The sequence below is a fragment of the Fringilla coelebs genome, assembly GCF_963513975.1.
Source record: "Fringilla coelebs genome assembly, chromosome: 4".
NCBI classification, from domain to species: Eukaryota; Metazoa; Chordata; class Aves; order Passeriformes; family Fringillidae; genus Fringilla; species Fringilla coelebs.
Window position 1 is genome coordinate 42,757,647 of NC_140032.1, and position 26,990 is coordinate 42,784,636.

The 26,990-nt window shown below is 39.5% G+C and overlaps 1 protein-coding gene across 1 annotated transcript; it reads left to right on the plus strand.

The window, feature by feature from the left end:
* Positions 1-2,763: 2,763 nt before the first annotated feature.
* On the plus strand, positions 2,764-18,371 carry PLRG1 (pleiotropic regulator 1). The gene is made up of 15 exons (XM_084204915.1): positions 2,764-2,834; positions 4,513-4,619; positions 4,843-4,985; positions 6,048-6,101; positions 7,329-7,422; positions 7,825-7,915; positions 8,109-8,210; positions 9,099-9,191; positions 9,545-9,694; positions 9,802-9,903; positions 10,408-10,510; positions 11,087-11,195; positions 12,713-12,852; positions 14,326-14,519; positions 15,508-18,371. Exons 1-15 carry the CDS (start codon positions 2,826-2,828, stop codon positions 15,565-15,567), a joined length of 1,551 nt encoding a protein of 516 aa, XP_084061041.1. The 5' UTR covers positions 2,764-2,825; the 3' UTR covers positions 15,568-18,371.
* Positions 18,372-26,990: the final 8,619 nt, after the last annotated feature.

Consider the following 26,990-nt stretch of genomic DNA (forward strand, 5'->3'; position numbering starts at 1 on the left):
TTTACACAAACTCCCCAACCCAGGAGAGTCATGATCACCAGATCACCGCTCTTTGGAGCTGGATGGATCCCCAGAAGAGGTCTTGGGGAACAGAACCTTCTTGGCTTACATTGAGCTATAGTGTTTCCATTTAAAAATAGCTGTTGATTTAGAAATGTCCTTTTAAAGCCAGTAGTGTTGTAACAGTGTCATCCTATGAAAAGAATATTGTGAACTTAAATGTTCAGCTCTGCTGAGATGAATATCCTTTTTTCTTATTTGCTTTTACTGGTAGCAAATATTACTTCAAAGGTTTCTTGTAAATGATAATGAATGCTATCTCCATGTTCTGGGAGCAACATTAATGACTGGGCTATTCTCTTTGGCTTTAATAGAACACTAAAAGTTCATCCAATTTACTAGTCACCTTCTATGAAATAGGGCTTATAAAAAATACATAGCTAGCTATTTCCAGAATTGCAGCTGTAGCTGACACGCAAGAACACATCAAGAAGCCATATGTAACAAAAAAAAATAATGAAGTGCATATTCTTATTAATATTACTGACATGATTTATTGATGTTCCAGGACTAAATTTCACCCTAGACTAAACCTTCTAGGAAAAAAAAAATTGTCCTCTAACTGCATTCTGAAATCTCTGAAAATATTAATTTGTCCTGTGAGTTTCTGAAGCATTACAAGGAAAACAGGAAACAAGTTCAGATTATAAATTTCTGAGGGGAATGTTTATGTGTAAAAAAAATTAGAAAACTACAACAACTCCCGGGCCATGTGAATACTACTATTAACAGTAACAACAAGCACAGACAAGTTTTCTTGCTAATTTTTTTTTTTATTTTGCTACCAGGGTGTATATTTCAAATTTGGTTTCCCATTAAAAGGCAGTGGAAATAAGTCTGATTTCTTTCAACAGAAAATAGGAAGGGAACAACTCTATAGACAGCCAGAGACTAGCCATTTCCATACATCAAATCCTGTTTGATCGAGCAGGCACATGCTACTCTGTGTGCAACCTTAAAAAAGAAAGATAAACCTGTTTGAAATTCCTAGCTCTGCCCAAGTTTCCTTTCAAATGTTGTGTATCTTCAGTCTAACCTCATCAGCCCAAGAGGATGTGAGACTTGCTCCATTTTGACACACTGCTCTGTGGAGTTTGCACTCTAGGTTGCACTTTAAGCAAGGACAGACAACGCTCCCCCTCCACGAGATGCTGTGCTGGTCTTTACAGGAAGCTCTGAAATCCAGCAGGGACTGTCAGCCGCACCAGAGGGACTACCAAAATAGCCTGACATGTTAAACATGAAACCTGCCTGCCTTGGCTTGAAGCTGAGCTGGCAATAGTTCTCCACTGCTCCTGACACAATGTGCTTGGCATATCTTCCGCAGCTCTACCTAGAACAGGAGCTGGAGCTCAAAGCCACTTCAAGCACGCTTCCATCACTGTATCCTAAATTACTAAATACAAACCACCAGCACAGCCACCAGAAGTGACCCACCAACTGCAGAAAAGACACGATATTTATGTCAAGCAGGCAAGCTGTGTGCCAGAAGTAATCTCAGGCTAACACTGTCCTGTAGGTAGTAAAGACAGCAGGTTTGAACCAACTATGTTGCACTGAATTACTTCTAGCTCGGATTGTTTTGTAAACTGTTCACAGCTCAGGCACGCAGGTGAGAAGACAGACTGAATGGCAAAGAAGAGCATCATGAAGGAGTGGCTGCAAAAGATGAGCTGGCTGCTCAGGAGGACAAGACTTCTTGGAATTAAGAGGAGCAGACGAGTATATGTGGAGAAAGAAGGTGCCTATTTGGAATTTGCACAGAAGCATTTGGTTATTCTGCTCACGAATGGAAGTGAAATGTCGGGTGGAGTACCAGGGTACATTTGGAAAAGAATTACAGCCTCTGCCCTTTCACAGCCAACACTTTGCCATGAAGTGCGGGGTTGCTAGCTCGTTCACACGCTCCACTCTCCATCGAAATGAGGTCCCATGGAGCCAAATAAAGACACTCTTCCCAAAAGATCAGCTGTAATGGCTAACATCCAATACCACCGCGCTTCAACGCTGTATGGCTTTACCCTAGAGAACTCACGAGGAGAGCAATACATGAAACCTGTAGCTCCACGGCCCCAAACATTTGCAAAGTCCCGTACTTTCAGACCCAAGCGGGACGGCCCAGCTCAGGCCCGGCGCTCACGCTGAGGGGGCAGCGCTCGGGCCGCTGCAGGCCGGGAGCGGGGCAGCGCCGCTCCCGCAGCGCCACACCGCCCTCTGCCGGCCGCTGCCCGCACTGCACCGCGCCGCGCCCGCCGCGGGGGACGCCGCACCCGCGGGATGCCCAGGCTGGAGGGAGGCAGTGACTGGGGTCACCGGGTCACACCTGCCGGGTCAAGCAGGGCCATCCCAGAGCATGCGGCGCAGGGCTGTGTCCAGAGAGCTCTTGAGTATCTCTAGTGAGGGAGACTCCGCAACCTGTCGGTGCCGCTGCACCATCATCTGCACAGTAAAGAAGTTCTTCCTCATGTTCAGGTGGAATTTTCTGTGCATCACTTTCTGCCAACTGCCTCTTGCTCCATTCTCCTGTCACCACCCCTTTATATATTTGCACACTGATGAAGTGACTCCCACCGCCTGCTCCGGCAGCGCGACCGGGGCTCGAACCCGTGATCCCCCATACACCGAGCGGAGGGGTTGCCATAAGCCCCGCCCCTCCGCTTTGGCACTCCGTCCATTTCTCTCTGTATGCGTCTCTTCCGGTCCGGCGCGGGAAGGCGCCGGAAGTGGCTCCATAGCGGCCGCGGCGGGGGGAGTTCGGCGGCGCCATGGCGGAGGTGAGGGACGGGGGAAGGCCCCGCGCGTTCACACTGTCGCACCCTTGAGGCGTTCTAGGCGAGACCAGGGTGCGGGAGCGGATTGGGGCCGGGCGGGAGAAGCGCCCACCCTCGCTGTCCCCCGGGTGGGAAAGGCCGCTGTGGGGATGTTCCGTGGCGGCCCCTCCTTCTGCGCGGCCCCCACTCGGTTCGGCCCGGAGACAGCGAGGTGCCCGCAGAACGCAGCGGGTGCGGGTCATCGGAGTGTGCGTGTCTGGCGCGGGAGTGAGCAGCGGGCAGCGGGTTTGCTTTGCCAGACTTGTGCCGAATGCGGAATTGGTGCTGGGGAGCATCAGGCACAGCATCGCCAGCCAGTCAAGAGACGGCATTGTCCCGCTCCGCTCTGTTCTGGAGCGGCCTCACCTCGAGTGCTGGGTATTGTTTTGGGTACCACAATATCAGAAAAAGGTATAAAGAATATGGAGATTAATGGTCTAGAGGGAAAACCTTATGAGGAATGGATGAGGTCACTTGCCATATTCAAACTGGAGAAGAGGCTGAAGGGATACCTCATTTCAGTTTACAGCTTCCTCATGAGGGGGAAGCAGAGGAGCAGGCTCTGATCTGATCTGTGAGGTGACCAGTGACAGGATCCAAGGCAATGGCCTGAACTTGTGTCAGGGGAGATTTAGGTTGGATATTAGGAAAAGGTTTTTCACCCACAGGATGGTTGGGTGCCAGAACAGGCTCCCCAGGGAAGTGGCCGCAGCAGCAAGGCTGACAGAGCTCCATGAACATTTGGACAATGCTCTTGGGCACAGGGTGTGCCTCTTGGGGTGTCCTGTGCAGGGCCAGCACTCGATGATCCTTGTGAGCCACTTCCAGCTCAGCACATTGTGATTGTGGGGAACTGGTGCTGGGGTGTTTTACCACCAGAGAGCTGCTGACTCTGTTGGCCCATCAGGGCAGCCTCAGGGTTTTTTTGTGAGGGCTTGGGAGCAGCTGTGGAGAAGGCCACTGGTTTTATAGGTTGTAGAATCTTTACTGTGGGGTGAATTTCATGCACTTCTGAAGGCACATGGGGCTGTCAGGGTTATAGAAGAAGGTGCAACGACTGCTGCCTGATGCAACGATATGAGCTGGTTTTTTACAGAAAAGCATCTGTCAAAAATTACTTGCAGAAGTTTCTTCCATGGTGTTACCTACTCCTCCATTTGTGGTGTCAACAGCTGCTGTTATTGAGTGGTAATTAGCCATGTTAACATGAAGTGTGCAGAAATTCATGATTGCTCATGCTCTTTTTACAGTGGTAGTGAAGGAAACTTAGAAGTTTTTTTTTCAGAATTGACTTCTTTATTGCCCACATATAAAAACAGAAGAGGGGAGGACGTGGGATAAAACTTTTATACTCATGGATTTGTCATGTAGATACCAGTGCAGGAAGTTTGATAAAAGTTTTTGGATTGCTTTTCAAAGTCTTGTAAGTTTTCAAGGAATAGAATATAGTTTTGAATGAACAACTAACATAATAATTTAATTTTTTAGTTTCCAAGAAATTTAGTGTCTTCTGTGAACCGAATGGTTGCATGTCATATTACAGAACTGAGAAATTGCTGCTTAGTTCAATTTTATGTTTCTGTGTTTGGTTTTTCATTTAAATCTGTTCAAACTTACTTAAATGCTCTTTTCTTTATTTTAGGAAGTCCAAAAGCATTCTGTGCACACGCTTGTGTTCAGGTCTTTGAAGAGAACCCATGACATGTTTGTAGCTGATAATGCCAAGCCTATCCCATTGGATGAAGAAAGGTAAGTGCTGCTGCATTCAGTGAAGTTTTAAACTTTGTCAATGATTGCTCCACCCAAGTCAGAAATTCAGTTGTTTCTGTACTGTCAACAGTGTAATCACGGGGGGAGAAAAATATTAGAGTTGTAGAGTAAGTTTTATGACATCCTCTGTACAATATTTCAAAACTTGGTAACAGTTCAGAAACTGGGTTTCAGTGAGGGTTTTGCTTTCCTCTTGCCATAGCCACAAGGTGAAGATGGCAGTCAAGCTGCGCACGGAGTACGGCTCAGTGCTGCACATGCCCACGCTCAAAGAGAACCTGAGGGAGAAAGGAGGCCCCAACACTGGGGATCCCTATGGACACAAACAGTACTCTGGAAATCAAGGTTAGTTTGCCCTTAGTGCTATATTTGTCCTTCCTTTTGTCACAGTCTCAATGATGTAAAATCTGCAGAATGCTGTCCAGTGTTAATCCACTGGAGATAAATACAGATATCAAAAAAACCCTTTTTTGATAGGTATTTTTCTTGCTAGGGTCCACAGGAGGTAAGTGATTTAGAAAAAGGGGAAGGCTGGTTTTAACAAAGAAGGTATTGGGTGCTGTGGATTTTTTTAATAATGATTAGTTGGTAAAAAGAGTAATTTTTGGTAATTTTAGTGTGTAATGTACTTAGGTTTTAAGAGTTGAGTAATGTATTTGTTATGTTGGCAAGTTTGTGATGATTAAGGATATGTTCTTTTGTTGACTTTTGTTTGTTTTGTATTTTTGCTGGTTTTTGTTTGGGGTGATTTTTTGATTAGTTTAGTTTAGTTTCATAGTATATTTACAGTCTTTTAGCTGTGCACTTTTTAAACCAGAAAACACTTCATTTCAAATCTGTAGAGTTTTTTTCAATATATGTTTTGTGAATTATAAAACATGTATGTATTAGTTAGATCTTGTATGGAAGTTTATTTTCTAAAAATGTTGTCTCATTTTAGTTGAGGTAGTTGATACTCAGTTGATACTGAGATTCTGCTCAAGGTGCTTTATTTGGAAGTGTTGTGAAAGTTAAGCTTATTGAGAGAGAATGAAAAATATTTTAAGAAGAATCTGACAGCACAGACAACCAACTGACTGGCTTACATTTCAGACACCCATGCTTTTTGTATACATGATATCTGCTTCAAAGGCAGTATGAAGATTTTTTTCTTGAGTCCTCTTGATAACTGAATAGTAGCTTCACCACTCAAATGAATTATTTTTACAGTTGAGTTTTCTAAAATGGAGATAACCAGAACAAATTAAATTGATGAAAATGAGGGAAGATCAAAGTACATTGGAGGTGATTACTGGTTTCTTCTGCTGTGTATGATCTGCTTTCTTTTCCTCTATTTTCTATTTGAGTGCATTGTTTGCAGTGCAGTAAAAAATATAATTATTAATATAGCATTCTCTTGCTCTTTAGGACAAGAAGTTGAATATATGGTAACTGGTACACACCCATACCCATCTGGGCCTGGTAAGTAAAGTAAAATTTTGGAAGTGTTTATATGGATTTTTTTGATTCTTGTATGAACAAGATATCCTTCATCCTAGCAGGAGCAGACTTCCTCTTGATGTGAATCCATAATTAATAGTAGTGGAATGTTGCCTGCTTTTCATCACCAGAGCAGAAAGGTGCAGGTTTCACCACCTTGCTCTGGGGAAGAGATTTGAGGGTGTAAAAATTTTAGTGCTTGTAAGGGTTATGTTTCTGTGTTGTTACATTGGCCATTGCTCATTGCCACTGCTACTGACTGATCCTGCTCTGTTCTTGTAAGAACTTAGTTTTAGCTGTTGATCTTTTATTGTGCTTAAGTTTATTATGAGTATAGTGGAAAATCTGTTGTCTTGATTTGTAACTTAACAGATGTGAGTGTTCAGTGAACCCTCAACCATTAAAAAACCAGGCATAGTTGCTTCTAACTATGGGGATAAGAATTGCTCACAATGGCTTCCTTAAGTTTCATGTTCTTTTAATAGAATCATTTATATCAGGGTTGAAAATCAGATTTCTTTCTTTGCTGTTTCTTCTTTTAACCTGAATGTTTTGGCCAAATACTGAATTTGTTGTCAACTGACAGAAGTTTGGTTAGGAAAAGAAATAAAGCAATGAGTTAAATCCCCCAGTCTGCACCAAAACTACACCTTACAAAGAATTTTTTTTTTTTTGACAATATCTGCTGTTGTTGAGATCACGTTAAAAATATGAAGATGTAGCCTAAAGTTCTCACTTAACTAGGACTAAACCTTTTGTAGTTCTGGCACCACCATGTGATGCCAAACACCCCATAGGGATGGATTATGAATTGTGCTGAAGGGCCTAAGTTAGCAAATGCTTCACAAGATCATGTTTATTTCTGTGGTGTTTGGATTTCCATAGCAGTTAAAGCTGAATATAAAGATGGATGCTGCTCTTAATTAGACTTTTTTTTTTTTGTATGTTTCCACTGACATACTGTTTTATACTCTAGAAATTTTATACTCACATATGTAGTAGATCAAGATGGAAAGGATTTGTGCCAAAATAAAGATTTCAGTAGATTTGAATTGAATGTGTAAATGTTATTGAAGGATGAGAAGTTTTATTAGAGGTGTGTCAGGCCCTTGTTTGCAGGTGTATGTGTATATATATGTTTGCATAATACACTTTGAGTTCCTGTTTAAAGGAGTTGTCTTTGTTTCTGATGTGGTTTTTTTTCCCCAGGTGTGGCTTTGACAGCAGATACTAAGGTCCAGAGGATGCCAAGTGAATCTGCAGCACAGTCCTTAGCTGTAGCACTTCCTGCTTCGCAGTCCAGGTACTGCTATGTTACCTCATTGACTCTGTTATCTGTGGGAATTGCAAGGCAAATCACAGAAGCTGGGATAAGAGCTACTTCGAGTAATTAGAATATTCTTAAAGGAACTGCTTTTAGTGTGGACAGGCATTGTTTTTCTGTATGCTTTTTATTTTGTATTGTTATGAGAGGCAGTGGGTGGAAGTTGGGACAAGGGAAACTTTTTAGTTAGAAGAGAAGAACGTGAAGCTTTGTGCTATCTGTATTTTGGGGTGGTGAGGTCCTGGACAGGGTGCCAGGGGAGGTTGTGGACTTTCCATCTTGAGAGGTGTACAGCACTCACCTGGGTGCAGCTCTGTGATGCCTTATCACTTAGCAGGAGAAAGTCAATTGCAACTCATGAACCATTTTCACTCCCCCCAGGCTGGATGCAAATCGGACAGCTGCTGGTGTGGGTGACATTTACAGGCATGCTGGAATGTCTGAGCGTTCCCAACCACCTGGGATGTCTGTGGTGAGTCTGTTGCACATCTAACTTGAACAGTACTTGATGACCAGATTGCTTCTGGATCTGTGTGTGTGTTGTCTGGACGTCTCCTGACTGACTAAATTTAATCAGTATTGAGAAGTCAGAATGAGAAAGTTTTAGGCTTTGGACAAACAGATAAGCTACAAACCAGAAAAGTAACCCTTCTTTTAACTTACAGGCTATGGTGGAAGCTGGTGGGAACAAAAATTCTGCGTTAATGCCAAAGAAGGCTCCAACCATGCCCAAACCTCAGTGGCATCCACCTTGGAAACTGTACAGGGTAAGTTAGAAATTATATGACACAAATGTGCATATAAAAGTAAACATACTCTATGTAAGACCTCAAATCATAATTTTTGTTCTCATTCATGAAAATAAAATCAAATATGATTTAAAAATGGGATCAAAAAGTGGTCACAAATAAGTTATGTATACACATAGTCTCTCTTTGAACCTCTCTTTTACTCTTGTAGCTGTGTTATGATAAATTTGGTAAAAGGTTTGCTGTATTTCTGCCTAAGAAGCTTCATTGTGTTTTAAATCTTTTGAAATTAGCTGTATGACAGTACCTGAAACATGATATCCAGTGAAACTAGTTATGGGGTTTGATTTTAGCTGTCTGAATTTGGAAAATTTAGAGAAACAGGCTGCTGAAAGCAAAGTATGTGTTGGCAGAGTATTTCTTGTGAGATCAGGCCCCATTATTTTATTATTGGAGTGTCCAGCTGTCATATTACCCCTGTTTTGGGGAAAAGAAGGTGATGGTATCCTTTAAGAAGTTATTATATAGAAATGTGATTTAATAGCCAATGTTTTTATAATTGTTCTTTGTATAAGCGCTATACAGCAACAGAACAAATCTGTGCTCATATACAGTCTTTCTCTGCAAAGCTTTAAGTGGTGAGCCACAGTGTTATGGACTCTCAAAGGATGTGAAAATGTTGCTTATACAAACAAGGTCTTTATATATTGCAGCTTCCCCAAGTCTGGTGTACGTAAATTTCTAGGTTTTTTTAAAACTTAAGTAGAAATCAAGCTGTCTTCAGATGTAATTTTACATTTGACTTTGGTTGGTAAATACTAGCAAATTTCTGTGTTGGAGAAGGAAAATTACATCAAAAGGTGTTGTAGTATTTCTGATACAAAATTTTTTTTGTTCTTTCTGAAGGTTATCAGTGGTCATCTGGGCTGGGTGAGATGTATTGCAGTAGAACCAGGAAATCAGTGGTTCGTTACTGGCTCTGCTGACAGAACCATAAAGGTAAGAAGTTGGAAGAAATGACTGATAAAGTTTGCAGGGGGTGGGGTTTTTTGGTGCCCTTTTAATTTTAAAATGTTTCCAGCCCTTGGAAACAATTTCTTGTTTACTGTTTGCAGAATAATGAACTGCAGAACATTTTTTCTTCTGTTACCTTGTCATAAAAGATTTGTGGAGTAGCTCTAGTTCTTTTCTTGAGATTTCGTTTGTTACATGGTGCTACAATCTGGAGAGCAAGTGTTTATGTGACTGTATTTTTAACTTACATTGCAGCAGGATCAGTTACATCTGGCCTGTTTACCCAGATTCACTGTGTAACTTTTTCCTGTCTGCCTTAAATACCTATTTTGGTGCAGATTTGGGACCTTGCTAGTGGCAAATTGAAATTGTCTTTGACGGGACACATCAGTACTGTACGCGGGGTGATAGTAAGTGCAAGAAGTCCATACCTCTTTTCTTGTGGAGAAGACAAACAAGTGAAATGCTGGGATCTTGAATACAATAAGGTAAGCTGCAGTTTCTTTAATTGAAGAATTAGCAGTAGCAATTACAAAAATCAAAGTATTTAGAATATTCTTTCAATTATTGGTTTGCGTGGTTTTTATTGATCTAGGTTATCAGACATTACCATGGACATCTAAGTGCTGTTTATGGCTTAGACTTGCATCCAACAATAGATGTGCTGGTGACATGCAGCAGGGATTCAACAGCACGAGTAAGTATAGCATTTTTGTTTTTAAACATCTTGATGTGTGTATTTCAATATCTTCATTTGAAAAAACGGGCACTTAGCAAAAGTTATCATCATTTTACATGAAATACTAAGGTGTTTGTGTTAGCTTTTTCTTATATTGTTGATAAAATTGAAGCCCAAATGCACGAACGTGCCATGTCACTTCAGGATAATGTTTTATTTCTTAATTTAGTAGGTAGACTACATAGTATATGTAGGATTGCTTAGTATTTAGAAGGTAGTATGGGATTATGGTGGCTTGAATTATCCATATGCCTGAAAGGTCACTGGCAGGTTCCTGCTCCCCTTGAAATTTACCAGCTGAGACAGTTCTGTAATAAATGGTTGGGTGAAGAATACCAACTAAATACCATTTCTTAATCTGTAGGACTATCACAAGGAAATTATGTAATCAATGACAGTGCCTAAAATACATTGAATATGCACCTGTTACTGACCTCTGACATGTTTGCTGTGATTTCATAGATTTGGGATGTAAGGACAAAAGCCAGTGTGCACACACTGTCAGGACACACAAATGCAGTAGCAACTGTGAAGTGCCAAGCTGCAGAACCACAAATTATTACAGGTATAGTAGGTGTAGTTTCATGAGTAGCATGATTGAAAAACCTAATGGTGAATGTGCTCGTTTGGTAATTGTGTGATGTTCATAATGTTATCTTGGTTAATTTGCTCAAATCTTTTACTAGTTTCTGTTGAAAATGAGCCATGCAGTGGTTATTACATACTATTAATTGTATGTTCAAGCAAATATGGCTGTGCATTGTTTGAATGCTTATCTGTGCTTCCTTTTTTTCTGGTGTTTTCATTTTTGTCATAATATGTATTGAGACTTGCATTTTCTGTGATATTTCAGTTAAGGAGTGTCCAGTACTGTGGTTAAGTGTTCATCTTCATTCCCATTATGTCAAAATCCAGCTTTGCAGTGTAACTTCTTAGTGCTTGGATTTAAGACTGAGTAAAAATCCAAATCTTTTCCAAACTGCAGATCTTTTGCAATCTGACATCATCTTCATCTGAGGTAGCATTAGTACAATACTTAGGTCTCTCTCACACCATTCTGGGTGCCTTAGCAAAGTAATGATTATGATAAAATCTAGGTGATGGTTTCTACTGGTTTTTTAAAATTTTCTTCTCATTGTAGGCAGTCATGATACTACCATACGACTCTGGGACTTGGTGGCAGGAAAAACTCGTGTTACTTTAACAAATCACAAGAAGTCTGTAAGAGCAGTAGTGCTACATCCAAGACAGTAAGTTTTCTTTATTTTGTTACACTCTCATAGTTTTTTGAGAATTGAAGAGAGCCAATATGAGTGATGATCTGGAATGGTAGAGCATAATAATGTGAGAAACTAATGCACTTAGGATGATGCAAAAATGTCCATATCAGTTATCAGATATATTTTACTGCACTGACTGTGCTTCCTTAGTATTGGCATTAGTGTACATTAGCAATCCTGAGAATGCCTTATATCCCACAGAGATGCTTATGCGTGTGCCTTTCATTCAGTCCTTAAAGCTAGGTGATATAGTGCTCATAAGGCTAATAATAAATATGTAACTGAATAACTGAATGGTTGTGGGCAGGAGTTGCAGCAGTTTTGTAATGGGCCAATCACACGTGATTAATGCTAAAGGAGATTAGTAGAGTGGTCTTAATAGTGATTAATAGAGTGGTCTTTCTTTTGAATATGTGGTTCACTGCACAAGACATTTCAATCTAACTGGCCTTAAAAAAAAACTCAGTATGAGAATTGAAGCTTTGAAGCAGATGTTCTTGGAAGTGCTCTGAATTTAGATGTTGTATTTTGATGCACAACAGTTGCCTGTTTGGATCCCCATTAAAACAATGGAGAAAAGAAGTTCACATAGAACTTGATTACTTCTGCACCTTTAAAATTTTAAAATTACATTCTGTTATTTTTGTCAAAAGTTCAGAATCTTTGATATGAATAAACCCTGTTCCAGTGTGTGCCTGAAAAATTGTGTCGCCTGTTAGCTATAGAAAGGCCTCTATTTTACTTACATTCTGAAAAAAAGTAATTCAGGGTTCAGCTTCATCAATTACACCTTTCTGAAAATAAACTTGAAGTGTTCTTGTCAAACAGTAGCAACTGTCAGCCTATAGTTCAGTATTTCTATTTTTTTTAATGTTGTGGTATTTTCTCGTAATACTCAACTTTTTTCTTTGTGGTATCTTTTAAATAGACAGCAAATTCCCTGGACATTTTGGCAAATGAAAGTATTCCTACAGGCTAGCCAAATAACCATGTAACTGCTTGCACATTTTAAAATGAAGGACATTTTTATTTTGGGGTAACTCAGTGGAAGAATTTATCTTTCATAGTTACGTTTTTGCAGGGCTCTGTCCTTGCTTATGTAACTTCGGAAGACTAGGCATTAGCCTATGCTTGGTGTTTGTTACTTTTTATCCTGTTACCTTTGCTGGTGATGCCCTGATACCTGAAAATTTTGCCAGAATGACAACTGAAGAGAACTTAATGTGTATTTTAAATATTTGTATGCATATTAAATCCTACAGCGTACCGGATGTTATGAAGTTTAGTTTATGAAGTAGAAAGAAAACAGTACGAGTAGGTAATTTACGACTTCATAAAATTTCTTAATTTCATGTGAAGCAAAACAGAAAAGCAGTTGTAATATTAAGTAATTTTGCAACTAGCATTTAGCAATAGTTTTAATGAAGGACATTTGCTCTCACTACAGCTATTTTGAGCTTTAATGTACTGTGTTTATTTTCTTTCAGTTACACATTTGCATCTGGTTCTCCAGATAATATTAAGCAGTGGAAATTCCCAGATGGAAACTTCATCCAAAATCTCTCTGGTCACAATGCTATTATAAACACACTGGCTGTAAATTCCGATGGTGTTCTGGTCTCAGGAGGTAAAAACGAGAAATACACATTCCTTTCCTCTCCCCCATGTACATGTGGCTGCAGGTCCTTAGGCAGAGATGCTCATGGAGCTCTGCTTTACCTAGGCCTGTCAGCCTGCTGCAGGATGCCATTTCATTTCGTAGTGAGTAGGGCCACTTTCATGTCCTTGGATGGTTCTGAGCTGCATGCAAATAAATTTGAAGGACTTATAATGTGCTGCATGGAAAAGGTTTCCTCTTCTCATCTGGCTGCTGCTGCAAGGCTCCAGAGTCCATCTTTTATGATCTGCTGGTCATTAGTGCCTCCTCTAGAGTTAGCTGCATGTTGAGGCAGTGAGACTGGATAGAGGATGTAGAAGCATCTTGCTAAAGCTAAATGGGAATAAGGCACTTGGTCCAATGTGCCCTTGGGTCTGTAGGCTAGGGATGTGGGGTAAGATGAAAATATGCTAAGCAGGAATTGGGAAACAGCCAATAACATTGTCACCTTACTCTGGTTATGTTTCCAACTATGTGTAAAAGGGGCCCTTGATTTTAAATTTGGATAAAGCTGTGTTTAACAAATGGCTCATCCTCAGTAAGAACAGGAACTTCACAAAATACTGGAATGGACTTATATGTCATTATTATTATTTGAAGACACTTTCAGAACATCCTTTTAAGATTTTTTTATGTTGGTAGTAGCTGAGTCTTAAAAAACACCTTCTCCACATAAAAAAACCTATTATCTTTTTACTGATATTAATTGCGACTTTTAAAAAGTTAAAATTTGAGTATCAATTCTCCCCTTTACATCCTAATGCCATCTACAGCAGCTTCAGAGAAGTTGATTTTACCTTGGAGTTTTCTACTGTAGAAACACCCTTCTTGAAACATCTGGATTTCTAGTTAGCTGGCTGTTGTGGAGAAATTTATTTTTTAAGAGATCTGTTTTGCCTAGATAATGCTTTTGAAGGGTGTTGGGTTTTGTAACTGAAAAATTTTCTTGAGAGCGTCCTGAATAGAGAGTTCAGATTGCTGTGAATGCCCTGTAGCTGATGCCAGTAGCAGCAATACTGGAGGTGGTTTGAACTGGATTTGGAATAAAATCTCTGCAAACATTAAACCTACTTTGCATTAAGTCCTTAATGTCCTAATCTCTTTGGGAGGATGATGCCTCCTTATTCAACTTCAGTGGAGCTACTGAGCAGGGAGCTTGATATTCAGAATGCCATTCCTTACTGTGCCTCCAAAGCAACTTGCTGCAATTGCCCCGTGATGAAGTCTGTCATCTCTCTGGGGTATCTGATAAAAATCTGGATGAGATTCTGAAGAAGAAAACAGCAGAAAATAGGAAAATCTATAGGGTGTACTGAGCTATTCTGCATGAATGTTATGTGATGTATTCCTGATGTACTATTTGTTCATGATGCTGTTTTTAGAAAACAGATAGAATTTAAGTGATCAAAGTACTAAATTTGCTTGTTTGTCTGTTTGTTGTAGCTGATAATGGCACTATGCACCTTTGGGACTGGAGAACTGGATACAATTTCCAGAGAGTACATGCAGCTGTACAGCCGGGTTCTTTGGACAGTGAATCAGGAATATTTGCTTGTGTTTTTGACCAGTCAGAAAGCAGATTGCTAACGGCTGAAGCTGATAAAACCATAAAAGTATACAAAGAAGATGATACTGCGGTATGTCAAAGTGTCTTTTTAAAGTATTTTCATAAAATCAGAAAAATTCAGGCAAATATAACACATATCTGTAGGGGACACGTTCATACTAACATAATCAATTTTGTTGAAGTTTGAAAGAAATCTCTGTATTAGCATTAACAGGACAGTAGCTAATTTCTGCATTCCTAATTATTGTTATATGCTGTAGTACAAATAAGTGTCAGGTCTGTGAACTCTTCTGTAAAAGGCCTTTTTGGTGAAGTTCGGAGAAATCTGAATACAATCATGTACGTTGGGTTTTGAACCAGTGGGGAACTGTGTGGGGTTGTATTGGTAAAAACATGGGAATCAGCAAAAGGATTGCATTTTTAAGGTTTATTATATTTATTTGTATGATCTGGACTATTTATTGGCCTTGACAGATTTTAGAGTCAAGAGCTTATTTTCAAACTGTTATTCTAAAATATTAATTGATTTTCCAGTAGAGAAGACAGCAGATGACTGTATAGTTTATCAGTGTATGTCTTCAATATAAAAAATATAAGAATTTTTATTAAACCTTGGAATTTTGCACTGAATTAGTCTAGGAGTAACTCTTAGATATAAGGAATCAGGAATTTTTTATCCGTTTTGAAGTTGTGCAAAATACACTCCATGACATCTACCGATACTGATGTTGATATGTGTGGAAGGCCTGTCACTGGCAATTCCTGCTCATGTGCTTTGATAACCACAGTGCTGTTTTGGAAATGCCACTGGCAACCTGATCATTTTCCTTGCTGGAAAAAAAAGAAGACAAGTACAGAACAAATATTGCTATGTACTTCAGACAAATGATAGAAAATTTAATTTTGAATAATTAATTACATTGTAGATTAGGTATTAATAATACTACATATGAAATAGAGTACATATACTTAATAAATAGTATTTCAAACTAAACCTCAGTTATAGGTGAGTTTCAAGTTTATAATAATCCTTATGAGATTGTTTTTTTTCCCTTTAGACTGAAGAAACCCATCCTGTCAGCTGGAAACCAGAAATTATCAAGAGAAAGCGATTTTAGTGTGGCAACATACTACTTCTGTAATTTTGTTTTGGCTTTCCTGAGAGCATTCAGTCAGATTTTGTTCTGCCTAGAACAGCAGAGCAAGAAGTCAGCTAAGTCATTGCTATTACAACATGTTTTATAATAAATTTTATTTCTCTTTCCTTTTGTCTTTTTTTGTTGCGATTCCAGCAAACCAGTTGAATCTTAACTTTGTGAAGCACGTATGGTTCATGAAAAAGATAGGTGTGCAGGTGGTTATTTTTTTAGGCTTACACTCAATAGATTCTTATAAAATATTTTGATGAGTTAGGTTGTCTGAAACACCCTTGCTTGACCTCAAAAGCTAATCACAAATTTATGCATAGAAGTCATCTTCTGGAAGTTCCTTGGGGACACTTTCAGATTTTAGACCAATATTGTTTATTGTACATAGGCTAAGTCTATACTAAATTAGAGTTACTGAGTAATTTACAAACAAGCAGGACAGCACAATAATAAGGTAGTTTGCTTTATAAACACGGCCACTGAGCATTGCTGGTGCTGTGTTATTGAATGAAATGGATCTTCAGAGTGTATCTTTCCTCAGGAAAGTGTTCAAATGGAAGCACCCATCTTCACTTAGTTATTTCATAGTGGGCCTTCTGTAGCAAGGACCACTGTCAAATCACTTTGTTCACAGGACCAGTTTGCTTTTTCCGGTTATCTAAAGCATGTATCACAGTAGAGTGCAGTGAACTTTTAAAACTCAGCTAGAGGTAAAGCTCTTAGGTAATTTAAGCCTTATTTTACAGGTTGCTGTCTTCCCACAATCTTAGGAAGGAATTTAAAATAAACTGTTACTGAAACGTAGTTTGTACTTTTGGAGGGACAAATCTTACATTGGCTCTACAAATGGTCACATAACAAGCAGTAAACATGTAAACCTCCTAGCTACTGCTGATCTGTGATGTCTGTGCTGCTCTAAAGTACTTTCTCTTCACAGGGCAGTGGAGAAAATCATTGTCATCTGGCCATTCTGTTATTGGCAAATTTGCTGGCAGTGTTAATAACTGCATTTGCAAGTGTTTATAGCTGCATTGGCTAGAGAATTAGACTGTGGCCTCACTGATATCAAGCATTGATGTCAAGCAGTTCACAATAATTATTTCTACTCTCTAGCAGTTTGACTTCTTTCAAATCTAGGATTTGTGTTAGAGAAGTGAGTTATTTGCAATGTAATTTACAAAAAGCTAGTAAAATTATGTGTTGTTTATATTATGACAATTTTTGTCTTTTTTATGATACATAGGAGGTCTTGTATTTATAATCCAAATGTTTGACAATGTCATTTTAAGGGAGTCCATGCTGCAGGAATAACTGAATAAGCTACTATTGAAGCAACTTCACAAAATAGGAAGGGGAATATTTGGTATTTACGAGTTGGTTTAAGCATCTTTTATTTGAGTGGTAATTTGAATTTTTCTGGATCTTGATTACAGTCCTTTCCACATTAACTAATATAACAGTTAAAAATCCAGATTGTGGCTTATGCATGTTGTATATGGCTACAAATGCTTCATTCCAGAAATCAGTGAATTATTGGTGTTATACAGAATTTTTTGCTCACAGTGAAATCCTATTTGGGAAAACAAAGCAGAGAGAAACAACTTAACTTGAAAAGACATGGGATTGCTGAGGATTTTTTTTGTTTCATTTTGTTTTGGGTTTTTTTTAAGAAGTGTCTATTTTTTTTTTTTTTTGATAGTTTGCAATGAGGAAGGAGAAATTACATCTCTAGCTATGGGCAACAATTCTATCATGTCTTTTCTGTACTGGCACTTTACTTTAGAAACTGCATTTATTTTACTCTTTATCATTTTGAAGAGAGATCAGAAATTCTCCTTAAGAATTTGTGTTTCTTCTCTGGACTTGTGCAGGAATCTGATATCTTAGGACAGTGGTTATGAGAGCATTTCAGTAAAGATTTTGTTTATACATTAAAGGCCGTGCACTATTACTTGGGATAATATGTTTCCTTTTTGGCCCTAGGATAGGCTGCCCCAGTTCTAAGTGTAATTTTTTTTTTTTTAAGCGTATTCTTGAGCATTTGATTGACTTGTTCATTTCCTTCACAGCAGTTTTTTCTTCCCCTTGACAGTAATGTGAATATCATCACATGTTTTTGTGTAAGTATTGTTTATCAAGATTATCAGATTTCATCAAAGTACTTCTCTGGTGCCGAGTAAGCCTGGATAGTCAGCTCTGACACACATAGGCCTGATTGTGCAGGATACTCAGTGACATTAGATTTGTCCATGTCAGTCATAGGTGAAGCAAAAGAGGAGGATCTGATCTACTGGATGGATTATCCATGCTTCTAGAAAGGGTCACAGTGCAATGTCAGTTTAAGTAATCTTGAATGGGAGTCTAATCGCTGAAAATAATTACTGTACTTAATTACAAAACATTTGATGTTGTCTTTTGTATAGGCTCAAATAATTTCTACCACAAACCCTGAGATTTGTTTTATACTATGTATAAAATTGCAGAGAAGTGAGGAAATGGGCTTTGTTTGTAAAATAAAAAAGTGTAACTGGTAAAAATTATGAATTTTCAGATGACTCTTTGCTTATACAGAGGCATACAGTGTAAGCTGTGCAGCTACAATGCTGTTGTGTTGCTGGCAGCATGAGAGTTGTGCAGAACAATATGTGTTTAGCAGCTGAAAGGCTTGCAGAAACAAGTGTCTAACAGCAGCTTCTTTTTAGTTTTGTTGGATTGGAATGAAAGTGCTATACCTGATGTAAGTGACAGCAATTTAGCAATCAATAAAACCTTCCATACAATATGAATTCATGTCTTTTTTCCATTAAGGTTTTTATAGTAAGAAGAACAAAAAAAACTGTATTGAAGTGAAAGTAATTCAGTATCGACATGGACTGTTTCCCATAGCACAGTAACAAATATTTTGCACATAGCTGTAATGGGAAATGAGAAACTATTGATTGCTGTTTTATGCAGAGCTTCCTGTCTCTGCATGAAGGGATTAGCAAAACAGATACAGAATTGTTCATGCATTTTCTCTAGCATGTTTTTATAAAACACAGAAACACCTCTGGAGTTAAGTATGAGTTCTAGGACGAGTTCTGGGTGAGAGATTTGTGGCAGGATCATCCCTTAGGTGCTACTGTCTTCCTATGCTGCTTGTCTTGAAACTGTGGGATAGGCTTTGTAACACTTAATCATGTTACTGAAGTCAGTAACATGTTAACTTCTTTTAGGTGCATGTTAGCACCAGGGTTTTGTTAACCTTTCTTTTGGGTTTTTGTTTGAATAGAATGAGTACACAAGTCCCAAACTTGTATCTAAACCATGGATTAATTGGAGGCACTCACCTGCAAATTAGACCTCAGCAGTAAAATAATTGAGCTAAATGTCTATTAGCTAAAACTGCTAAATGTGTCCTTGCAAAGAAGGTTGAAATCACTGACAAGAAAACTGTAGTTGAAAATGCTTGGGAAATTTGTACTGTGCAGGGTTTTTTTCCCTTTCTTCAAAAAAACTGCACAGATTCCCCCCTGTGTTTGAAAAGTGTAAGTAATGTGTGAAATGCTAATTTCTGCCAATGTGTTTTTGCAACCTTTGCTTTATTTTTTAGGTAGACCGTGTCTGCAAGACATGTCAGCTTTACTCTTTCTGCTCCAATAACAATTCTTGAGTTTTGAGATGCTGCAAATGTCTTTTTTTTTCCCCCAGGTGATGCACTAAGAGAAGGGATGAAGGGTTAAGTCCTTCAGAGCAAGGGAGAGTCAGTGCAGCATCAGTATGAATTATGAGAACAAAAGGCTACACATAGAGAAAAATAAGACTTCCCGGAGACCAGATAAGAAAACTGTAATTAACTGAAACCTCTCAGGGCGGTGAAAAGGATGGTGGAAGAATTAAGACTAAAGGAGACTAGAGCTATGATGTCTGAAAGGAAATATTTGAAAACTTGCTACATTTACCTGGCAGGCTGGAGTAGAGGAGGCATTTCTGGATTTGAATGGAAGAATGAACTAGCAAGAGTGTGTTAATGTGGGTACAGCCAATAGTGAAATGAAAATGTGGACACCTTGATGCAAATAAATCTTTTTACAGCAAGCTATAAATGCATTTCTGAAAAGTGCAGGTATTTTATATATCTGCATGTTCCAGTGCCCTCATGCTCCAAATTATAACTTAGTATACTACAGAAAATTCAATGGCAAGTGAAGAATTGTGGACCACTGCAGGATGATAAGTCTGGAGAGATTTGCTGAGGAAAGCGCTTGCAAGCACAGTTCTAAACAAGGCTTAAAAGTATAGTGTGAAGAGTGAAGCCAAAGTTTGCATGGTGAATATCTTTAAAAAAATAGGCTAATTTTTTTACTGCTGATTGAATGTAGGGATTACCTTACAACACTGAGTTTGGTTTTTTCTGACAGGTAAGTGATGAGCTGAGGAATGAGAAGTGAGTTTATAGCCACAGAATATCATGCTGAGAGGATGCATTGCTGTTGGGAGACTGTTGTGATAAGAATATAGCTTGTGCAATCAGAAAAACCTTTGTGCTGAATCCAAAAGTGAGGTTTTCTAGTTTTTTATTAATGGGAAATGACACTACAAATCATAATGTGACTTAACTATTTCCAAGTAAATCCCCTTGACAAGCAAACTTCCTGCACTGACAACTAGAGATCTGCTCTCAATAAAGCAGCAATATAGATTATGAATATAAGAGCTCCATACAAAAATTTGAGCATGGCTTCAGGTGCCAGATGAGTCACATTTCATGTCCTGTAGGTATATTAATTCTTTCCTGCTCATTCAATGTCTTTTCTTCCCATGCAACATACTAATGAGCATGTTTCTTTTAAAGAGAGCTTGGCAATGCAAACCAGCCAGAATCTATTAATTTTGTTAATGGCTTTGTTCTATTTAGAACTGAAAATCCCAGTGAAAGAGTTTTGTGTTCCCCTAAATCAAACTTTAACAGGAAATTCGAAAGTAACTCACAATTAATCACAGTAGCTAAATGAAAGCATAGATAAAATTGCTTGCTGCTTACATAAATTATTGTAGTGAAGTGCATTTTTTTGTTTTCCTGGGCAAACCTGATTGATTGTTTTTGGTTTTTTGAAATTTTTGTGTTTGTTAGATTTTGTTTGTTTCTTTTTTATTTTTTAGGTGAGGTTGTAAATGTCCTTTAATTATATAAGAGGAAAGAAAACCACTCCTGGTGTTTCTGCAGTTTTAGTTGCCATGCAGTTGCCAGTTCAATGATGCAGTTTTTCTGGAGTGATTGTAATAGAAAGACTGTGCTTAAAATGGCACAGTGAGTTTCAAAGAGTTACACGCTGACAAGAAGGTCCACACGCTGCCTGTAACATAACCCTGTGGCAGTGCAGTTTTAGTTTTGTATTCTCTCACAGGTTTCAATTTCTCAGTTTTTGTTCTTGGGAAACTTTAATGGTGAAAACACTGCTAAGAAATTGGAAGCTATCTCTAGCCCATATCTCCAGCCTGATTAATTCTGATCTGATAACTCCTTTTTTTTTTTTTTTTCCCCTTTTCCCCCATACTTGTCCTGACATTCTTCCATCAACAACATCCCTGAGGAACCTGCAAGATCCTCAGCTGTTCTGGAGAGCTTCATGTTGGCCAGGTGCAGCAAGCAGTGCTATCGATTGCTCTTTCAGGTCCCTGTGTGGTTCAGCCTTGCTGCATCAAGCACTGACAAGAGCTATGCAAGAGGAGTGTTTTGTGGTGGGAAGTTGTTCTTGGAGACAGAAAATACTGACTGAATAACCTGATAAGCAACCCAATGTTGATAGAGAGTTGTTCTGCTTCCACCCTCACAGTTCCTCTCATCTTACTTGATTTTTCTTGAGAAGTCATAGTTGTACAGCACACTGTGTATAAGATCTAACAGTGGTTGTTAACAATGCCTCACACTGGTTTTAATAACAAAATCTGACAACAGTTTTCATTTGTAACAGAAAATAGGCCGGCGGTAAAGCCTGAGATTGAATGAGGCACACACAAAGGAAACCTAAACCAAAGTGAGGAAGATGTTCAAGTAAATCATGTCTGGGTTTTTTCTCTTTTTAACATGTTCAGATCAGCAGCATGCCCAGTAATAGTTGCTAAACCTCAGCATTCCACTGAGAAACATTCAGGCCAGCCTGGCTGACTGTCCTGGCAGATGCTTTGTATTGGTGAAGCTGAGCAGGGGATATTCTGGTGGAGGAATGCCAAGATGGCTTTGAGTGAAAAGCTGTCCTTGTGATGAGAAAACATCTAGCTTTTTTCTGTTTCACAATTCCTTAGTTTCTTAAACCCCATAAATAGTTGCTGTGAACAGTAAACAGATCTAGTATTGCAGGTAATAAAGACCTTTAAATTGTGGTCAAACTTCTAAATTGTCTTAAAATTTTGGACTCAGGAATGTTCCGGGACATACAAGTCTCATGATAACACAGTACCTATAGAGAAATAAAAGAAAAAATCACAGGTAAGGAGCCATTAGCAGTAATGGTCACAAGTAGAAAATGGGAGAACTTTCTACTCTGGAGCATATTGCATCTCCATACATGTCTTCCAAAAAGAAAAGCCTAAATGTTATTGCTCTGTTCAAAGGGAAGACAGAAAGGATGGTGAGGTGAGGTGTGTTTATAAAATGAACAGCCAGAACATAAATGTCTGTGTGCTGTTCTGTAAGTGTCTGCCTTACACCCTGCTTATACTGCAGCAGTTAATTTGAAACAACTCTGGTGATAACTGATACCTGTGTGGAGAGGTGTGGGATGTGGCAAACAGAACTAGTGATTTTCTGCAGGACACACCTCACAGTTAACCACTAGGAGCCAGCCTGTTTTAAAATAACACAGCTGTTGTCACTCCTACCTCAGGGCAATACTGTTTTCACACTGTTCTCCTTGCTTTAAGACATGTCAGTTCTCACATTTTTTAACGTAGTGCTTTTCTCTAGTGTAGACAGGACCAAAGTAGTATGTGGTTGAATTTAAAAATGTTCCTGTATAAAGAATACACTTACACTTTGCTCATCCTCTTTCCTTTTCTTCTTTTTTTTTTCTTTTCTGAAAGGTTTTCCTGTATGTTCTCGCATGCAGTTCAAATGAAGTCACTTCTCTCTTTCAGTAAAAGGGGAACATAATTTGTATTATGCAAGAGAAAATAAAGGTAATGTTCCCTGAGAACCTTACCTTGGAAAAAATTAAAATTTTGATGATAAGTAGTTATAGTCAGCTAAGCCTCTTGCAAAAATGCATTTGATTCTCAACTTTTTAAATTCATTTTCAGTGCTTTTCGTTTTGCTTAGACTGCTGTTATTTCCCCCTGTGCTGAGGCTGATTAGGACAGTGGTCAGCAGAGTAAGATGCTGCTTTCTTCCTTCCTGCACATACCCTGTCCTTTTTCTCAGCCAGAATGAAAGGAGGTGGGCAGAGACACAGCCACATCACTGTCCTCCCAACCCAGAGCTCTGTCCCTTCTTCCACTCCCACCAAAAGCCTCTTTGTTGGCTCATGCACAGAATAAAATAATAATCTGTTGTTTCCCTCCTGAGCACCAGAGACCATCAGCAAAGTGAGTGTTTTACAGGGGAAGAAGAAATGGGTTTCTTGATGCTTAGAGGTTAGAAAGAGATCACCTGCTGAAACAGTGGAGTTGAGTTTATAGGGTCATGTTTTCTAAAATTCACTGTGGACTTTGTAGAGACTGTAAAGCTGTTTTGCTAACAACGTTGTTGTTTCTCCTGTCTGAAAGCATCACAACAATAAGAATAATGGTTGTGATCTATAATTTGCCACAACTATAAGCCACACTGAGCTTGGAGTTGCATTTTTCACGTTTTCCTCCAAATAGCTTTGCATGCTTTTTCTTTTTCTTTTTTTTTTTTTTTTTTTTTTTTTAATTTGTAATGGGACTGAGAAGTGTCACTGATGCACTCCATTGGATTTCTAAATTTTGTTTGGCAAGGTCAATGCAATCTGGGAAACAGAAATTCTACAGCTGCTTTGCTCATTGCCTCCCTGCTGTGATCATTGTCCCTAAAAAATACATAGCCTGAACAGTAACTAAGCATAGCACAGAAATGGATCCTGCCCCGTGGGGCAATGCTCAGTTCCTGTTCAGGGGCTGGATGACTGTAGTTGCTTGCAAAGCTTGTTTCTTACAAATCTCTAGGGGTTGTTAGGATGGTTTTGCATCCAGGCCATTGGTCCAAATATTAGTATTGAAGCATTTTTGCTATTAAAACCCAAAATGTTTCCAACAGGGCTCAAGGTGGTGTAAGTCTACCAGCCCTGCGGGCCATGTCTCAGTTTGGAGGTTTTCACACAGGTACTGAGGTAGATCCAGCCTGTGCTGCTCCATACATGTCCCACCTCTTGCCACCCTTTCCTAGGAGCTAGTGGCAGTGACAGCAGCTTCAGCAGGCCAGTGTCAGCTATTTGGAAATGTGTCCAGCTCTATGGGCTGTTTGCTGCCTGATCATCCATCTCCACCAACACACATTACCAAAACCTGGCCATGCAAACCCCATACAACCATCTACTTATCGTGCTGAATATTAAGCTTGGAGAAAACGAAGCATATGCACATTCCTGAGGAAATAAATTTTGGGAAGCTAAATTTGCAGTTCCTGTTTCACATTCTTTTCTCCTTTTAAATCAAGATGTGAATGTTGTGATACGCACTCTGTGTGTATGGTGATCCTTGCTGTTGCATCCCATAACAGGAGGAGGGAGAGGAAGTGTTCTTGTATTTGCTCTGCTCTGAAGTCTTCTTTGTCTTGCCAAAATTTCTTCTTTGGCATATTTTCTGTATCTGGCTCATTGAAGCCATGCATTTGTTTTCCATTAGTTGCCTCAGTTAATATGATGAGTTTCTTTATTATTTTTCAATACTGCATTTGAAATGAAAAAACTCACTCATTCAATGGTCTGATAAACTGGTGTTATTTGCTATCTTTGCCTCATGTCCTTCTTTTCACTCATTTTCCTTCTTTTTCTCTTTGATTCACATCTTAGAGGCAGCTTTACTCATGCATACATCATTTAATGTGTTTTCATGGGTGTGGTACTGCACACAGAAACCCCCAGTGTGAGCCCAAGCCTGCCACAACTCTGCCCACCTCGTGTGCTGGGAACAGGATGCTGGAGATACCAGGGACAAGATGGTAAAAAGAGCAAGGTATGGTTAAGAAGCAATAACATTTTTGAAATGTCTGTCTTGGCTGGTTGATTGACTCACTTTCCATCTATCTACATTTTCCACATCTCTTCTGGGCTTCTTCTCCTTTGACAGAAAGAAGTACTGCTTCTTTCTTTCATGTCCTTTCCCACCTCAGAAAGTGATGAACCGAGGGATCAATATTTGTTCTGTCTAACCACCAGTTTAAAATCCAGTTTGAACCATTTTCTCATTGTTTTGCCTTTGCCTTTCCTCTGTGTTTCTTCAAAGAGGGAGAAAATCCCCAGGCTGAGAAATTAGTTGAAGAGTTTTCTAACTCTTTAACAGGTCAGAAAATGTGAAGTGGCTTCTGAACTTGGCATACAAAAGCTCCCTGCATTGAATGGCTGCTTTAGATGTAAGTGTTGAAGAGGGAATTGCATCTCCCAGCACTCTGGTAAGGCTTTTTAGTACATTAAGTGATGGGCAGAGGGAAAGCCAGGCATGAGTTCACAGAGGAGTAATTTAGTAGGAAATCAGTCTCCCAAGAGAGAATTTTAACACTCTTCATCCTCCTCCAGAAGATACTTACTTTCCCAGTTATCTTCACCTCTTGGGGAGTTTTCTACCTGTGATCAGCAGCAGTTTGATGTCCCTGGATATGCCATGTTGCTGTCTATGACTTGAGTGCATGGGAGAACTGGCTGCAATCCCCAGATAATCGCCCATGTACCTGCCTGGCCTCCATGCCCGGGCCAGAGGCAGCCCTTGGCAGGAGCCTGCCTATGTCCCAGCCTTTGTGATGCACTCCCCAGTTTATTGGTGCAAAATGAGGCAGCTGAGGTTAACTCACAGAGGGGTGAACTGGAGCAGATGAAATGCTGGCCTGCATCTTGTCCTGTGGCTGTGGGGCAGCAACCCGTGTGGAGGAGCAACAGAAAGCAAGTCATAACTGCTGCCAGGATGGCCAGGCATCCTCTCTGAACACATTTTTCTGCCCCAGTTTAATCTCTCTGGTGCTCAGGTCCTTGCCCTTTTACTCGCTGAGAGGAGTTTCTATGCATTTCCCCATCCTCAACCTTTCCACTTTGCCATTTATTCCTTGCTTCATGATTAACTGTGTTTGAAATTGGACACAGAGGCATGTGCAAGTGGAAAACCAAAAGAGAAGTCCCAAACTGTGCTGTTACTATTAATGGCAGGGCTAGCAGCCAGCAAGTTCACTTGGTTATGCCAAGCCCAGATTAGACAGTACAAACCCTGACAATTTGGTATTATTTTCTGATAAAATTATTCAAAGTCTATTTTCTAGTGGGGAGACAAGACTGCATTTTGCATGAAAAGAATAGCTTTCTTTAGCTGTTGAGCAAACACAGAGCATCTGCCTAATATATATATCCAAGAAAATGTAGGCAGAAAATGTTCATTTTGGAACTTAGTGGATGAAATTTTGTCCCTTTGGAGTAAATGGGAGATTTGCCATTGACTCCAGTCAGGCAGGCGTTTCGCCCGATACTTTTTACATATGTTTTTATATGTTATGATAATTCGTGAATGAACTAAAATAGTCCTGTAGAGAATATACAAGGATTGTTCTTCTTTGGCTTAGGGGGAGCAGCCTTCATTTATATTGGGGTCCTTGGAAAGAAACATGGATGGGAGAGTCTTTACCACATTAACAATACATACTTCATCTTGTATCTCTGTTTTGTGTAATTCATCAACAGCAGCACTGCACTGAGAAAGGAGCACAGATGGGAAGAAAATGTTTGAAACCAGATCTGAAGGAGGCTGAGGTGAGTTTTCTGGATGGGGGTTATAATCAGCAGAGAAAGCAGAGTATCTTGCCCTTTGAGGTTGTCTCTCTTAGGTTGTTCCAAGTCTATGATCCAAAGGCCTAGCTGGGCTTCCAACCTCATTCTGGCTGGATTTCTAAATGCTCAAGAAATCATTAGTAGCCAGGAGATCTTTGAGGAGTTTATTTGTTTGTTACCTGGCATGGGGAGATTCTGAAGAATCCTTGTGGACACACTTGTAATTTCAGCCAGGTTTCTGCCTCCCAGCATCAGGTTCCTTCATCATGCTCCTTATTAAGATGCATCTTCTACCTCATGGGAAACCGATACCCATGGACTTTATGAGCTGGTTTTATCCCCTGTGAATGCACAATGCCTGTGCTCCACAGTCTGCTTTGGCCACCTCTTGCCTTGATTGGAATATGTTAGTTTTGGCCCAGGAAGTTC